This window comes from Amblyomma americanum, chromosome 4 (assembly GCF_052857255.1).
Source record: "Amblyomma americanum isolate KBUSLIRL-KWMA chromosome 4, ASM5285725v1, whole genome shotgun sequence".
In the NCBI taxonomy this organism is placed as follows: Eukaryota; Metazoa; Arthropoda; class Arachnida; order Ixodida; family Ixodidae; genus Amblyomma; species Amblyomma americanum.
The window spans coordinates 20258804-20275270 of record NC_135500.1 but is presented as its reverse complement, the minus strand read 5'-3'; the positions used below and the strand labels follow the sequence as shown (position 1 = coordinate 20275270).

At 50.5% G+C, this 16467-nt stretch overlaps 1 protein-coding gene across 14 annotated transcripts in view; it reads right to left on the bottom strand.

Annotated features, from left to right (window-relative positions):
* Positions 1-16467, bottom strand: part of LOC144127822 (rifampicin phosphotransferase-like) — a 685750-nt gene that overhangs the window by 542091 nt on the left and 127192 nt on the right. For all 14 annotated transcript variants that reach the window (XR_013313574.1, XR_013313577.1, XR_013313576.1 and 11 more), the window contains 3 exons: positions 8103-8155; positions 7098-7213; positions 1472-1619 (listed from right to left, as the gene is read on the bottom strand). Coding sequence is in view for 6 of the 14 variants with exons in the window: in XM_077660767.1 (XP_077516893.1) it covers positions 1472-1619; positions 7098-7213; positions 8103-8155 (317 nt within the window). In the remaining 8 variants the exon portion in view is untranslated. The remainder of the gene's footprint in view (positions 1-1471; positions 1620-7097; positions 7214-8102; positions 8156-16467) is intronic.

The window sequence follows — 16467 nt, the reverse complement described above, 5'->3', positions numbered from 1 at the left end:
GACTGAGCATGTCATGTGCTTTTGCTTTTCTATTCTTTCTTTTTGTATATATTTCCTGTCCCAATAATTTTTTTAAATTGATAGTGAGCGCCTGTTCTGTCCTCCTCCTCCTTCTTCGTCCTCGTTCGTTTGGTGCCGCAAATACATGGATCCTTACCAGCTTGCCCAATTTTCTGCCCTTTTGCACTTTAGAGATAGCTCTTAAGGGATTTATATTTGGGGATATATTGAGGTAGAAAAGACGCAGTTACCTCATATCGCACTGGTGTAGTGCTCAAGTGATGTACCCCTGCATTGGCAGGCGGCTGTTCCAGACAGAGCTACCCGTAGGCTTATGCGACTCAGGTTGAGCGTGATATAAAGTGAGTGCATTAATGACCGGTGCGTGCGTTAATGACATCCACCCACCGATGGTGGTGGGTGGATATCATTAACGCACCCACCAGTTACGCCGACGGCAATGACGCCGGACGACTACGACCCGCAAGCCAGGGACGGGCGCCCAACAGCTGTCGCTGTACAAGAGAAAAGATCCGGGCAACACCCGAGCATAATGCTTTCTGAGTGTCCACTCCAGACTCACTACGCGGAGCTGTAGCTGAGCTGAGTTAGTCCAAGTGTGTTGAATGAACGAGAGAAGGAACAAAATGTGTCCCACGCAGATCAACTTAACAGGCCATTGGCTCACGCTTACTGACGGGATCTGTGCGAGGCCGTTCCAGAAGACCCGGCTGCTCTTTTAGGCGACGCAAAGTGAGGGCACAGGATGCTGCACGCCGGAAAGCGGCCACGAGAAGACTTGAGTGTCCGGCTGTCTCTATCCGGCGCAGAAGACAAAGCTGCTGCAAATTCCGCTCTCTCGCGTAAACTGCGCCGGCTGCCGTCGAAAGAGTGGACCATGCGCGAGAGCAACCTTCGTGAGTGAGCTCAGTCAACAGAAAACTCGGCATGGTGTTGCAGTCGTCTCAGCGGATAAATCAGTTATTTTCAACTATGTACTCCATCAGCAGTTGGGGCCGCTTTGCGCGCTTAGTTTGTGAAAAAATGGGGCGGAAGAAAGGACACTGACGGGGAGACTTTCTGGCGTCACATAGTTGGCATGTGAGCCTTGAGAAATGTTGTGCGCTCGTCCGTGTTCATTTTCTCGCCTGCGTCTTTTTCGCTGATTTCAGACCAAGCCAACCAGCTTGAGAAATCTTACAGAGGCGATTTCCTCTCCATAACATTTTTCATTCCATTCGCGAGAGCCCAGCCAAGGGAAATCATGTGTACAACGTGGACTATCTTTCTCTTCCGACATGCGACGACGCCGTCGCCTAACCTTGAGAAAATCTCACTAACGCCCCGCTGCGACCAAGCGCAGAGCTCTTCCGCCGCGAAAGTGACTTGCAGCGCCTTAATTTCAAAACTTGCTGTGCCCGTCACCGGCCTGTGCAGTGCCCCACCATGCAGGCTTGGCTGTATGTCTTACCGCTTTATAGAAAGGGCGAGACCGGATCCTTTGCTCTGTTCGCACCACAAGTCCGCGTCCGTCACATGAACTTCACAGGAATTGTCTTCGCTTTTGAAAACCAGCGACGGTGTTCGATATAATACATCCATTGGCATCGAAATTGGACCTGAAAAGAAAGAGCGACACATAAAAAAAACCTCACTCATTACGTTCTATTTATTCAATTATTTATTGCGAGTTGTTACTGTGACTGCACATTACTTCGCGTCACCAAGCACTGCCTGCTTGAACACAACTGAACAACCCATTCTCGTATGAGCCCGGAAATCAGGCTCAATGCATTGTCAAATAATAAATAAATCAATAAATTCCTACGTACGACAGCGCAGCGTTGCGCTATGACAGGAGTGAGTTTATATAGCAGGCGTTTCCGTAGCAGGATGCTGGAGAAAGTCAGCTGGGAGGATGTCTCCCAAACTTACAGGAGTTTTGTCCTGCAGCAGGTGTATAATTAGGCTGATGATAATGGTAATGATAAACACGTTGTTTTCATTATTTATTTATCTTTTGTTTAGTCGAAAATAATGCTTATGGAAAATGAAAATTTCGAAAAACAGTCTCGCGTTTCACTGTTAGGCCGAAATTACGCTGTGAGACTTTACCGCCTTCTCGTTGCTGCCGGCATCAATTCTCATATTCTCGTCGCGTTACGCTGCAAGGTTCCGTCGCTCAGTGCGCACAAGAGGGCTCTGGGATTAGGTCACTTCTTCTAAAGCTCCCCCATAAAACACGTATTGTGGAATTGCGAGCTCTTAAAGGGACACTGAGGAGAAATTGAAGTTGGCTAGTATGGATAGAATACCAGCTCCTGATCACAAAAACGCCGCTCTTACTGAAAACAAAGCTCTTGTAAGGTAGAAAATAGCAAGAACCAAAATACAGGTATCGCCACCACAGGCCAATCTCGCAAGTACAAGCGTGGTGACGCCATAGGACAAGAGACGCCACCTTGGAGGAATTTTCTATCCTACTTGGTTTCGCGAATCTCTGAGGGTGACAAAGGTAGGTTGCGCAGATCAATATTAAAGTAAGTTTTGTTTTCAAACCAATAGTGCACTTTTATCACACAAGGAAGGCAGGCAACAGACAACCTGAATGTTGGAAGCAAAGAAAACAGATGCTTGGCGGCGCCACAGGCGACCAGGAAAGTTAGATTTGTTATGGCGCTTCGCGTCTATGAGCTTTGCGTGCCCCGTGGTTTTGTTTTTGACGCGCTTCGATTTACAAGCGCCGAACAGCAGAGGAACTCGAAGTGCTGCTTCAAGTGCTAGTTAACCTTTCAAGGAGCCTGTTAAGGCTTGTCAGATGATCGCCACGGTCGATGAAAAGCTATGATGGCACGATGGTCGGTGATCGTACAAGGCAGCACTTGTGTATTCGCACGCTTGCCCGGCGAAACATTCCCGGCTGTACCAGTCAACTTCAAACTACTTAACGGAAATCGTTTATTAGGGACGGGGGACAAGGTACAAGGCAGTTCAGAAAAATTGCTGATGGCCTAGCTCTGTTAGGCCAGGATATACCTAGCGAAAGCGCAGAGATTTCTGCATCAGAAGAGTGCATTCACTAGATGCGCCGTCGTGGCGGAGCGGCAGCGTTTCCGCCTCAAACGCCGAAGGCCCTGGTTCGATTCCGAACCGAACCTCGGCACCGGACTTCTTTTCTTTTATTCAGTGAGTGTGCGGGGGGTTTCAGTGGCTCCCATGGATGCCGCCGCTGAATACGTTGGTTAGCGGTTAAGCGCTGGCTCTGTTAAGGCGCGTTTATGCTGCGGCGAGGCGCGCGCGCGCGCGCGCTGCACGGCGAAGTCACGTCGGTCAAAGCGAGACCCTCTATACTCACTGCGCTTGACCGCCGACGCGTTCGGCGGCTTCGGCGCACTCTGACCGCACTGGCGGGGAGATTGGAGCATGTATCTATTTCGCGCCGAGTGCGCCAGCCGCCGCCGGCCCGGCCAGACTGATTTGGCTCCGCGGCGAGGTGCGCGTTATATTCAATAGCTGCGGCAGTTGGGCGGAGCTGTTCTTTTCGAGCTCGGCTATTTTAATCCATTCACAGTACATATCTGAAGGTGCATGCAAGTTGGCGAGAGAGCCAGATCCAGTGGACCCGTTGGATATAGCGGAAGCCGTCGTGCGCCGGCTTTGGTTACAAGCCGCCGACTTTAACGCGACCGCCCTCGAGCACCCATTTGTTTTTTGTGGCAAAAAATAAATAAACAACTTGGCCCTTGCAACCGTGGGAGACCTCGACGCCGCCTGCTGCGCCCTGCAACCGCGCCGTTCAAGGAATCACAATCCGTTGGCCCCAAAGCCCCGGCCAGCCTCCGATGGGCGCAAGGCGCCGACCTTGTCCTGGCCCCTTGCGACTCCCCGCACTGGGGTTATGATATTTAGTTTGCAACGGCTGCTCTCTGAGGAAGGAGGAAACCAACCGCCGGCGCCAAACCTAACCGTGCTCCCTCAAAAGCGTCGCACGCTCTGTGGGGCTGAGGTGGCTGAAATGCAGGCCAGAGTTTTTGCGAGAACTACGTCGTCGGGTTCGGGAACGCCATCCATCGTAACGCTGGCAAGACGCCGGTGCAAACGTAAACGAAGCGACGGTGGCGACCCCCGGTAGATGCCTTCAACGTGCGGCGGCGGTAGCTTTCATTTCGGCAGCTGCTAGACCGCACCGCTAGCCGCCAGAAATCACGGAGTCTCCGTTTACATCACGTTTCACGTCACTCCGTTCTGTGTCGTCATAAGAGTTCTCGAGTTTGAATCAGAGCGGCGGGAAAAAAATTTTCAACTTCGAATCCAAATTTATTGGAAATAAATGCATCTTCGCTCCCGGACAAGCGTCAACAAAGCCATGAAATGCCGAACTATAAGATATTGCTAACAAAAAAATTTCATAGGGTTCTCCTCAGTGTCCCTTAGAGCACATTGTGCAGCGTTTATTGGGAGCTAGCAGTTGGCATTTTTAGGGGAGCTGAAGGGAGCTCACGAAGGCGAGCTCTAAATTTCGAGTACTGCACTAATAATAAAATTCGCGAATCATTAGAAATGTCTGTCTAAAATACGCAATCAGCATTGAAAAGGCAGTCTAGACCGAAGTACCATGCCATCATCCACGGCACGTTGACGAAAGCAAGAGAACAAAAAACAACGGCGGCCTCAAAGTTGGAAACTGAAACGCGGCCTCACTACAATTTACGCTGCGCAAAAACAGCAATCAATGCCACGTAATTGTAGGAGAAGAGTACAGTAACGCTAGTTTCAGGTATGCTCACGCATCCGCAGACCACACAATACCTGTTCCTTTCGCGCGCCCAGTGGCGAGCCGGCGCCAGATCGTGACTGGCGGTGGGCAGTCATGAGCACCACTCAGGTGAGTCGAGCGTTGCTCGTTCCCGCTAGGGCAACACACGCGAATGGGGACGAAGCACTGCCTACATTCAAAAGCAAATATTCGACACATTGTAAAAAGAAATTTAATCTAAGTTAGAAGAGAACGCCAACCAAAAAATGGACAATAAAAATAGCCGGTGGTTTAGCTCTGGTTAAACCTGGAGCGACGCGATAGCTGCAGCTGGCGAGTGGAACTTGGTACATGACCAACCACGTGACCAACCACGTGACAACCCACGTGAAAATGTGGTAGCGCAGGCCCGTCATGGCGGCGCCGCCACGCTGAAGGCTCGAAATGCTACCGTAATGTAGCTATCGCTACAAGACAATGTTTCAGAACCTACTGAGAGTCTGATCAGGGGTTTTAGTAGGTTCTGAAACGCCGTGTTTTTTCATGTGCTAGTACGTACAGGGGGCATTCTCCGTGTTTGGACGTTTTGTGTTTGTCTGAAGCCGGTTTTTGTGGCAGGCCGCTCACCTGCCCACAGGGTGGTAGGCAAACTGCCCATCGTGTCCGGCGGCAGCTCATTTAAAGGCGCCATGACAGCCTACTTCCGCGCACGCCCTGCGTATTGCATTTAATTCCCAACACGTTCAATTACAATTCCCCGAAGTTTCAGTTCGTTCTGTGCGGTACGTATCTTCAAAAGGAATTTTTTCCCATTTCTTTTGCGAACTGCTTACTGCTCTGCCAACCTCTGATCGCTGACGTCACAAGGGCACAACAGCCCGGGTCTTCTGCTGCGCGCTGTTGGCTGCGTTGAAGCTGCTTGCATGCACACCGTGGGCGGTGGTCGCTTGAAAAGTTTTTTTTTTTTAGCTTAGCGAAATAAAATTAATTTTCCTTGTTTGAGCTTATAGTGATCCTTGGGAAAGCGAACATTCTCGTGGCGCCCGTTTTCCGATTGTTGAGGAAACAAATTCATGCCCCCATGCTTCAATATTGACACTTAGAATCATGTTATTCGTGTGCTATGAACGCGGTCTCTTCTGAGCAGTCAAGTGCTCCCGTATCTGAAGAGCGGCACGTGTCGTGCATGCCTTCGCCGATGTGCGCCCCGATCGCAAACACGAATCCCGCGTACTCGCTAGTTCTCGTCACAAAAGCGCCAGCGGTCAGCCGTCGACCGAAATTCAAGAATCTGGCAAACGTTCATCGCGGATTACCATGAAAGTGTCAAGATAAGAAATGAGGCCGCTCCTTTCTCTTTTTTCGATGTGGATAAAGTACACATAAGCGCAGTTGCCGTCGCCTCACCAGGCATGAAGCCTTCGCTCGGCAGCACGAGCCCAAGCGACGGCGGCGACCGTACTGTTGTGCGGTGTTTTTTGCCCGTGTCGCTTGCCTCGCCGTTCGGCTCTATGCGCAGGCGCTAATTGAAAGCACATTCTTCGCTGGTGCACGCACGCCGCGTATGTTACCGTGGCTAGCATGAGGCCCAATCAGTTTTAAAATTTCTAAGTTTGTAGAATGTCATACCAGCAAGCCCCCAAGCACAATCTTCTGGTTCCCACTAAGCTCTCTCTTTACACTAGTATGATACGCGGTCGGTGGTCGCTACGGCATATGCATACCGACCAACCCACCGACAGTCGGTCGGCGTCACATCGGCTTGATGTGACCGGACCCTACCTATACCGAAGAAAAACTGCGTTACGGTTATCGTTTTTACGGCACCAGTCATTCATATACGGAGGAGAACTGTTACTTAGATCGCCTGCGAAAGTAAAGGAAAGAAGACACCTCGATCGCTACCCGAATAACAGACGACGTTGCTCCGTGTACGCCCTTGTAACGTCATTAGAGCATTAAATATGTCGGTCGCTGCCTGTGGGTGGAGTTTCACAGTCGCAATTTCAATCACAGTTTATTTTTTTAATTATACAGAGCGTCCTGGGCAGCCAAATTTTGGAAATTGAATCATAGTCTCTTGTATTAGTTGCTGAAGTACAAAACTGCAACATGCAGAACGACCATGTCATGGCCCCCTTAATTATGAGAGGCTGTTCGGGAATAGCAACCTGGCTCGCAACCCAGCCTATGCAACCAACACATCATGCTAGTGCACATATCCGCATTTGGCCTAATTATCCAAATCGAGCGATAATTTTTGGTTGACGTTGTTTTCCAACTTAAATCTAAAATTAAATACACTCGATGCCTACATGTTTCAGATGTCTCCGGCACTTACCGCTTCCGACGTGCAGCAGAGCGCGAGCGATTTGAGCGGCTTCTTGCGTCCTCACGAGGCTGCAGTCGATAGGCCGCATCACCGACGTCGGCGCGTACACGGACCCCAAGTACACACTGCGAAGAGTGCGAACAAAGGGTCCACAAGCAGCCGTAGCTCGCACTCGCAGTCGTTTTAAAGCATTCACTTCAGGTTGAACAGCTGATCTACTTAATAATAATAATAATAATAATTACTGATCTACTTGCAATCATGCATTTTGCTGCGTACTTAATTTTGCCTGACATGCGTACTCCTTTTCGCGCGTTTTTATTTCCGAATACTTCGTGAAAGTGGTCTCGCATCGTCATTGAGTTTTTTTTTCTTTAGAGTGATGTATTTCGCGATGTTTCTTTCATGGCTGCAGGCTATTAGTGGTGCCCTGTTTATAGTAGGGCTACACTGTAACGCTGTCCCTTGCAGCTTTGCGGTGGTTTTCCGAAATCACACTCATTATTGCATTCCTAAGCTTCGCAGTATTCCTCATTACTCTTATATTTATGCCCCATTCCTTTTTCGGAAGCGAGACGTAGACGGCCAAAACCCGAGTCCCACTCCCGCTATAGCGAACCTCTCTGAAGCCCATAACAGGCGAAATGCTACAGGGCCTAGCAAGGGCTTCAATCAGTGACATGTACAGTACTCACGGATTGAAATAGGACATTCGGAGCGCGTGGCCGTCGCTTCATGGAACGCCGCCCGTAGACGCTCATGGAACCAAGGTGGTGCATTGTGGTATGGTGCGAGAGGGAGAACATCTACAAAGCAGAATTGTTCCTTCCAGTAGCCATGAGCCGGCCTGTGGTTTACCACATGCCTGCGTGGCACTGCAAGGCTAGCGCTCCGAATGTCCTATTTCAATCCGTGAGTACTGTACACCTTCGGCAATAACAGCGAATTAATAACAACTCAGGAACTTGCGTTTTCACAAAACTCCGCATTATCCAGACAGCAGAAAGAGCTCACCCATTTCGTCCACCATAGCGGTTCGTGTGAACCAAATGGAACATGTTGCCGTCCTGAAAGAGTCGAGAAAGTCCCACTTGTTTACGCAGCCATTTGCCTAGGGGTCTATTGAAGCGCCAGTTGTGAGGAATGCCTCTTGGTGAGCCGTGGTTATACTCTTTTCAAAATAATTGCGCCCACACAAGACAGGGCGCGAGATATTGTTGACGCAAGAGAAATTTTTAGGTATGCTCCATCAAAAGGTTTATTGAATAAAAAAGTGAAATTCTTGGGTTGGTAACTGATATGACACGCGCATTATGTTCTCAGCACGCGCCGCATGGAAGGTTTCTATTTGTGGTTTCTTATCCCGATTGTTAAAGCATATATATTTCCAGCGATAACAATAAAATCCAATTGAAGGTTAGAGCCTATGTGTGTCTATTTTGACGTTCGGCCTTGAGTGTGCGCTGTTGTTTCCAAAAGTCTGCAGCACCAACTTGCCCAAAATGCAACGCTTTTGGCTCCAGCTTAGAAAGCGACCTTATAGTTGCCCTGCTTCCCATCACACTTGACTTACGTTCACTGAAGCACTTCAGAGGTGCTGGCAAATAGCAAGTTCCTCGCATGGTGTCATGATACCAGCCCTGGATGGAGCATGATTGCTCCAGAAATCAAGAATCCTGAAATCAACACTATTTTTTTCAAGCGATGTTTATTGCCTTCGGCCATAAAGGTTATGAAATGAGAGATAAATAAGATGCTTAAATAAATAAAAAAGGGGCTCATCTATTGAAATCATGTAGTGAACGATGATATGGACCCTGTAACCAGGCAATATAGGTATCCGGATTGTCCGGTGAGAGACCAACCGCTGCCAGGTGCCGAATTCTCGTCGGCTTCAGCGCCGGGCAAACCCACAACAGGTGGTGGATATCCGCCTCACAGTCTCTGTTTTTGCAGACTGGACACCCGGGGCGGGGATATAAATCTTTGAAATGCGGCCACTTGCGTGTCACAGCTGGAGTTAGGGCAACCCCGACCCGTATCCTCCGAAGCGCAACCTGCTCTGAACGGGTAAGACCACGGGGGAGGGTTACCGCACACGGAGGGATTAGAGCACGTGTGCGGCGCCGGAGGCGTTCCTTTTATGTTAAAAGGAGGGCGGTGTCATCCAGAGTGAGGACTCAAGCCAAAGACGGGGTTGGGGTCGAAAGGCGGGTCGCAGAATCTTCGTGGCTTTGTGCGCTCAGGAGGTCACACGGGACCCACTCAATACGGATTTGCTGCTGGATGCGTGCCGCTAGACGATGGATGTCTTGGCAGATTTCTGGGGTGCGATTGACTCGTCGTAGTAGGCGTGTGACGTGAAGGGCGTCGGTGCAATTGACAATGCGGGCCGTGGGCAGCATGGGAACGGCGGCCACAGAGAAAAGTGCCCCTTGAACCGCAAGCATCTCCGCACAGAAGGAGGAAGGAGGTTAGGAGAGGCGAACCTTGACGTTTTGTTCAGAGTAGGCTTGCAAGGACAGTAAACTGACGTTGTTTCGCAGGCCTGGATGCTTGCGTCAACGTACACAACGATGGAGCCATGCGGCAGTTTGGCGTCTTGCTCTGTAGTTCGGTCGCGAAACGACGATGCCGCGCGGGTAGATGATGGCCGACGTAGGTCAGTTGGTTTATTGTGGCTTAGCCGCACAAAACGCCAGGGAGGAAGAACTGGCGGGGGCGGCTGTAGAATGGAGTGCGATGAAGCATATGCCCTGAGTGCACACGATGTGTGTGTAAGGCTTGACTTTAGGCGGAAAGCATCGCATCGTTGCTGCACCAGCTCATCTAGTGTATTCAGCAGCACATGCTTTTGGAGCGCCACGATCGGGGTAATTCGGGGAAGGCAAGTGCTGACCCCCATTGCCTCTCGATGTTAAGCTTCTAGATGATCACAATCAGCCCTCATCAAATGCTGGAATTGGGCTTGGTAAACGAGGCGCGGTTGCACAACCACCCGCATCAACTGTCGTGCAACATGAGAGCAGGCTCCGCCTGTTTTAGGTGCAATGCGTCTGATCAAACAAAACGCCTGAATTGCTTGCTTTTTGGCCCGAGAAAGCCAAGTAGTACCAGTTCCTTACTCGAGTATAGTCAAGCCCAAGATTTTTACGGTCGAATTTTCTTGAATTGGAGTTCCGAATAGATGGAGACGAATTGGTATTGCAGCGAGTTTACGGCGCCCACAGCGGTTGGCGACTGACACGAACGTGGTTTTGCTCACTGAAAGCTTCAAACCAATTGAAGAAGGAAATGCTGCTTGCGTCATCAGGTCGCCGTGAGTGCTCCAAACCGCTATGTCATCAGCATATAATAAGAACTTAACCTCAGAGACATCATGTAAGCGCCAAGTAAGGGGGATAAAAGCAATATTAAATAATGTTGGCGATAACACCGATCCCTAGGGAATGCCGCGAAGAGGCACAAATGATCCGACGGCCTCACCACTGACGCGTATAGCAAAGTGTCGGCCTTCAAGGAAGGATTTAACAAAATTGTGCACTCTACCGGGGAAATGCAGCATGTCAAGCGATTCCAGGATGGCAGCATGACTGATATTATCGTACCCCTTTTCAACGTCCATGGCCAGTACAGTACGTGCATTGTGGCTGCGAGTTGAGGCCAGAACTGCTGAAACCAAGACAGCCAGTCCATCTTCTGTACCTATGGACGCACTAAAGCCAATTTCGGCGGGATGGTAGAAACCATGGTGCTCAAGCCACCACGAGGTCGTGCGGCAAGCATTTTTTCTGTAAGCTTGTAGACTGTAGGCGTAAGCGCTATAGGCCGAACATTTCCGAGGTCTGTCGGCGGCTTCCCCGGCTTTGGTATGGAGATCACAATAGCCGATCTCCAGGTTTCTAGTATGACGCCTTCTATCCATACCTTGTTAATGGTGGCGAGGAGTTGAGGCAGTACAGCGGAACTTAAGTTCTTGTAAACCTCGTACGGAATGGACTCCGGACCGGTCTTCCGACGGGCCTCGTCTATTGCTGGAAGCAACTCAGGCATTGAAAATAAGATTGCAATTCCCTCGGCGTCGCCTGTAGATGGGAGCTTATAGACATATGATGGAATGGCAGCCATGGGGGCTCCTATGACCCTTGGAGGCAACACATACTTAGGCAATACCTTCCACGCTGCCTGTCTGGTGAAATCATCCGGAGCTAAGTTAACTGCAAAGCATGTTGTGGCCGCTGCGTCAGGACGAGGGAAACCATGTTCCATTGCACGAAACGTTCGCCAGAGAGCAGCATTCGATAACTTTGTCGAGAACTGCTCAAACCAAACATGCCACTGCCGTCGCGAGAGATCGCGTTCATATCTTCGAGCCTTGCCAGTAAGGTAACTCAGGCCTGTCCGTGCTTGCGCAGAAGTCGGGTCTCGAGAAGCTGCCATCTCCGCTTGTCGGCGAGCAGCCCATAGGCTAAGCAGACCCACGTCAGGCGCCGGGCGATTCACGTCCGTCCAGGTGACAGCAGTAGCCTTAATCAGCGCAGTTTGCATGCAGTCCACAAGTAGTGTAGATGGTTGCAGAGAGAGATCTTCGACGGTGGCGCGAAACGTGTTAAAACTGACCACAGAATACCTACGGCGTAATCGGCGGGCCCCTGATGGATGGAGACCGATGATAATAGGATGGTTGTCACTACCCCAGGAGTCTGGCTCCAGGTGCCACGAGGCAGTCCCGGGTCCTGACCACCACGTAAGGGCCGGAGCATATGTTGGACTGCAAGCATGGCGCACAGTCCGCGTTGCTGAATCTGGATGGTTGAGTAAAACAAACAGCGCATCCGTGAATGCGTCCCGCACACGCCTACCACGGGGGCTTGGAGTGGGGTACCCCCAGTCCGGATGAGGGTCGTTAAAGTCACCACCGACTAAAATAGGCCACCCTGGGTGCTGTCGTCGTAGAGTTAATAACCACCCCATATTAATGCGGGAGCGAGCTCCACCGGCGGGTCTTACATAGTATGACACGACCACAACCGTTCCCTTTTGAAACTTCATAGCCACTGCGACTACCTCTTGATATGAGGTGCACCAGTTTCCTAGAGAGAGGCGAACTTGAGGAAAACGCGCATCAACGTACACCGCCGCATTTCCCGGAGGGGCAACAGTGTGCACACGACGGTCGTTCACTGAAGGAGACATGTATCCATTAAAGCCCGGAATGGATGGCAAGGCATTGGTCACCTGCCGTAGCAGGGCCCACGACTGGAGCTTGTTCATGCGAAGTCGAGATTTGAGCTCTCTTAGTTTTGTGGAGAGGCCTCTGCAGTTCCATTGGAGCACACCACAACAACGTGTACTCGCCATTTTCGATTAGGCTTCCAAGCGTTGTAATAAAACTGATGTCAGGTTAGATAACTGGTTTACCATAAATCGGAGGACGGATGTTGTTGAGTTACCGTGCGGTGCTGCAGAAGAGCTTGTAGAGTCTGCGAAAAACGCATGAGGGCTGGACGTAGTCGAAGACGCTGCAGCGTTGATTGGCTTGGAGTGATATTCCGCTGGTTGTCTACGGCGAGCAAGCAGTTCAAGGCGTTGCCATAGCTTAGAGACCTCGGCTAAAAGGCGTGCAATTTGGTCGTCAACTGCTGCCATGTTCTCACGCAGATGTTCCAATGCGTTGTGCTTTCGTGTAGATTGAAGGCGACGGCGATCCTTGCGCACTTTATCACTGTAAGACTGTTGGACAGGGGCTGCAGGTGGATTGGGCTCAGAAAGCTCCGGCCTGTCGTCTTGATCCGACTGGAGAGCCGCAAACATGTTGGTTTCTGTATCGGGGCTTTGTTTTCATTCGGAGGCACATGCTTACGGATCCCACGCTGAACCTTCTAAGTTGCTTTTTGTTTTGTTGGGCAAGTTGGAGTTGGGCAAGTTTTGTTGGGCAAGTTGGACTCGTGGTCGTCAGTCTTGCAAAGCCTGCACCTGTAAGACGGTGTGCCTTGTTGCCGAGCCTCATTTTGCGTTCTAAAAGGGCATGATCGGCGCATGTGGCCAGGTCCGAAACAGCTAGAGCTATAAAGAGCACTCAGTTTGTAAGGGCGAGGCCGCATAATATAGCCATAGTAATAGCGTCGTTCTGGAAGAGTTGGTGGGCCCTGTAGTTTGACGATGCACGAGCGCCCCTTTCCCATATACCGCGCTTGGATGTTCGCTGCCGCTGATGGGCCGGCAGCAGGAACCAGGAGCTGACACCAGGCTCAGTTGTCAAAAGAGGTGTGCTGAAGCAGTCTTGATTGACGCCGGCGAAGCCACCTCTGCCAGCGCGTTACCGGTGGCCCTAGGCGTAGCCTCGGAGGCCAGTTCAGCTGCCGGGATGACCGAAGGACATTTGCTTACTGCCACCTAGTCAGACGGCGCATGAGCTTCGGGAGCTTCCTCAGATATTGTGAAGTCAATTCTCTTGATATAAGGAACGCATTTACGCGGATGGCGAGATTTTTCACTTCTACGATGTGCAGCCACTTTAGCAGGGACACTTCGTCTTCTTCCAGCCAACAATTTGGTGTACTTTTTTGTTTGCAGTTTTGTTTGCATTCGTTCGCCTTGGAATAAACCAAATGCCAACGAGAGTAGTCACTGGAGCACCGGGTTCTAACAGATTTTCGCCACACTGAAGCGACTCTTGTGAAAGAAGATTAAGGGACTAAATGAAGCCAGTCCCTGTGGATTGTTACCACGGTACCGTTCTTCCATGTTCACATTTCTTATGGCGGGGAAGCTACTTGCATTGAGAAAGGAGATTTTATAAGTTACAAAGACCAAAGCCATTCTTCACAAACAAATCACTGTAATGTCTCGATCGTGCTGATTTGTTCGCGTACCTCCGAGACCAGAGCGTGCTCTTAACTCTTCCTATCCGCGGTTACGGAGTCCGCTATGTACTCAACGTAATCACAATACCACAACTTCGAAATACAGAAACGAGAAATAATATTCGCAATTTAACGTGAAATTTCTAATCCGCACAGCATCTCTAGTGACTAAACAGACTCTAACAAAGCCACCAAAAGCCCAACCACGGTATCCCACCGAAATAATGCCACGTAATTGTCCGCTGCGTCCTTTTATTTTCTTGTACAGTGCGTACACAGTTGTATCGTTTAGCTTTAGCGCACATAACAAGACAACGGTTCACACGCCGGTGTTTACTTAGCCGCCGGCGAACAATAAAAGGACAGCCAAGGTGATGCGCAGCTACTTTGAAGCGGAAGCTTCACTACGAGGGGTTTTCATGAGCGTACCGTCAGTGCATCCTTGAACAACTTGGGTCGCACAATCCCTACGGGTGCCTGTGATAGGAGCAGCCACCTGCCAATGCAGTGGCGCATCACATAAACGCTGCCCCACTGCTCTGGCAGAGGTATGAAGGCTCGCCGCCATTTATGAATGTTAACTAGAGAATGAGCAATTCTGCATATGTGGTCATTAAACAACAAAATACATCGCGTCATGCCCTTACGGCGTAGCTTATGTGCCTCCTACAATTGAAGGACCACCACCTGCTTTCGCACGTCCAAGTTAAATCCCTGTCCATTTTTATGAAGGTAATAGCCTTACCAATGACGTCAAATGCCCTCATGGTTTCTCAGCAACGAAGCAACATTCACCATTGTGCGCGCTTACGTACTGAAAGACGCAAAGCATCCCCTGGTTGTCGGCGAGACACAGTTAAAACACACCGCGCGCAGTGCACGAAGCTGCGCGTGTGCATCCTCTTTAACGATCCCGTCCATACGAGACCGGTTCCTTGGCCTCGCCCCCCCCCCCTCTCTCTGTCTTCATTGGGTGCCGCTCTCGTCCCGCTCCCGTCATCGTGGTCTCGCCTTCGTCGCTGACGTGCAGGATGATCACACGTGCGACGACGAGCAGCGCAATTTGTTTGCTTTGAACTCCGCGCCTCAGGCCTAGCTTCCGCTTTTAAAGCGCCCTTTATCCGAAAGTGCCCGTGGACTGATTTCATTGGAGAAGACCGTGTAAGACGAAAAATTCTTTAGTTTATTCTCGCATTGCTCAGTAGCGCTCGTCGTACTGATGCAGACAACGCCACTGCGTTTTCTGCTCCAGCTTAAATCCCATCCCTCTCGTAAAGAACCCGAATGACTTTAAACAGGTTTTACGCTGGTTTTAGAAGGACCCGTTTAAAAGGTATAGAGGCTTAAACAGGGCTTGAATGACCATTTTTGGCCTCGTACGGGTTTGAACCACGCGAGTATGGGCTGCTTGAAAAGGTTTCCTTATAAAAATGGTCTATAGACCGTCTATAGACTTCTTGTAGACTATTTCCTTCTTATAGATGTTTCTTTTTGTCTACTCATAGTCTATATATATTGTAAGGCTAAAGAAGAAGATGCGTCTGATGATTTGAAAAGACGAAGACGAGGTGACAGTGTTCTCGAGAGTTTTTGCCAGCGCTACGCTTGTGTGTCTTTTGCCGATCTGATCCCAGACTGCTGCCGTTGCCGTTCCCGTCGCCCCAGTACCTCGTAACAAACCCCCCGTTACATTTGGTGGAGGAGCCGGGTAAAAACATCAGCCCTGGAGCTCCGTAGTCGTGCTCTCCCGGCGCGCACGATGCCTGAGGACGTCCAACACCAGGCCGTACAAGTGGGCCAGGCTGTCATCTGTGCCGGCTCTCTTCGTCAACGGGACCCGACCATTTTCAGCGGGACTGACGAGAACGATGTGGAAGATTGGCTCACATCGTACGAGCGGGTGAGCGTATACAACAAATGGGACGATGTGACGAAGCTAAACAACGTCATCTTTTATCTCGCCGGTGTGGCTAACCTCTGGTATCGCAACCATGAGGCAGATATTCAAACCTGGTCCATTTTTAAGACTAAATTTGCAGACGTATTTGGTCGACCGGCTGTCAGGCAACTCCGAGCCGAACAGCGATTGCGTGAACGATCTCAGCAGGCTAGTGAAAGCTTCACTAGCTACATTGAAGATGTCGACTTGTGCAAGCGGGTCAACGCTCGTATGTCGGAAGCCGACAAGATCCAACACATCTTGAAAGGCATCGATGACGACGCTTTTCAGATGCTTCTAGCGCGCGACTTGCGTACCGTTGCTGAAGTCGTCACGCTGTGTCAAAGCTTTGAGCAGTTGCGCAAGCAGCGGATTCTGACACGCCAGCGGCCACAGCAGGTTGAGTCGCTCGCTGGGCTCACGCCTGCTCCTGACCCCTCGCTGCTACAGCAGATTAAAGACTTCGTGCGGGAAGAAGTGGCACGTCAACTTTCCTTTCTGCCGAGCGCTCACGACCGACCATCATATCTGACTCCAGCGCTCCGACATACAATTCAAGAGCAAGTTGCTGAGG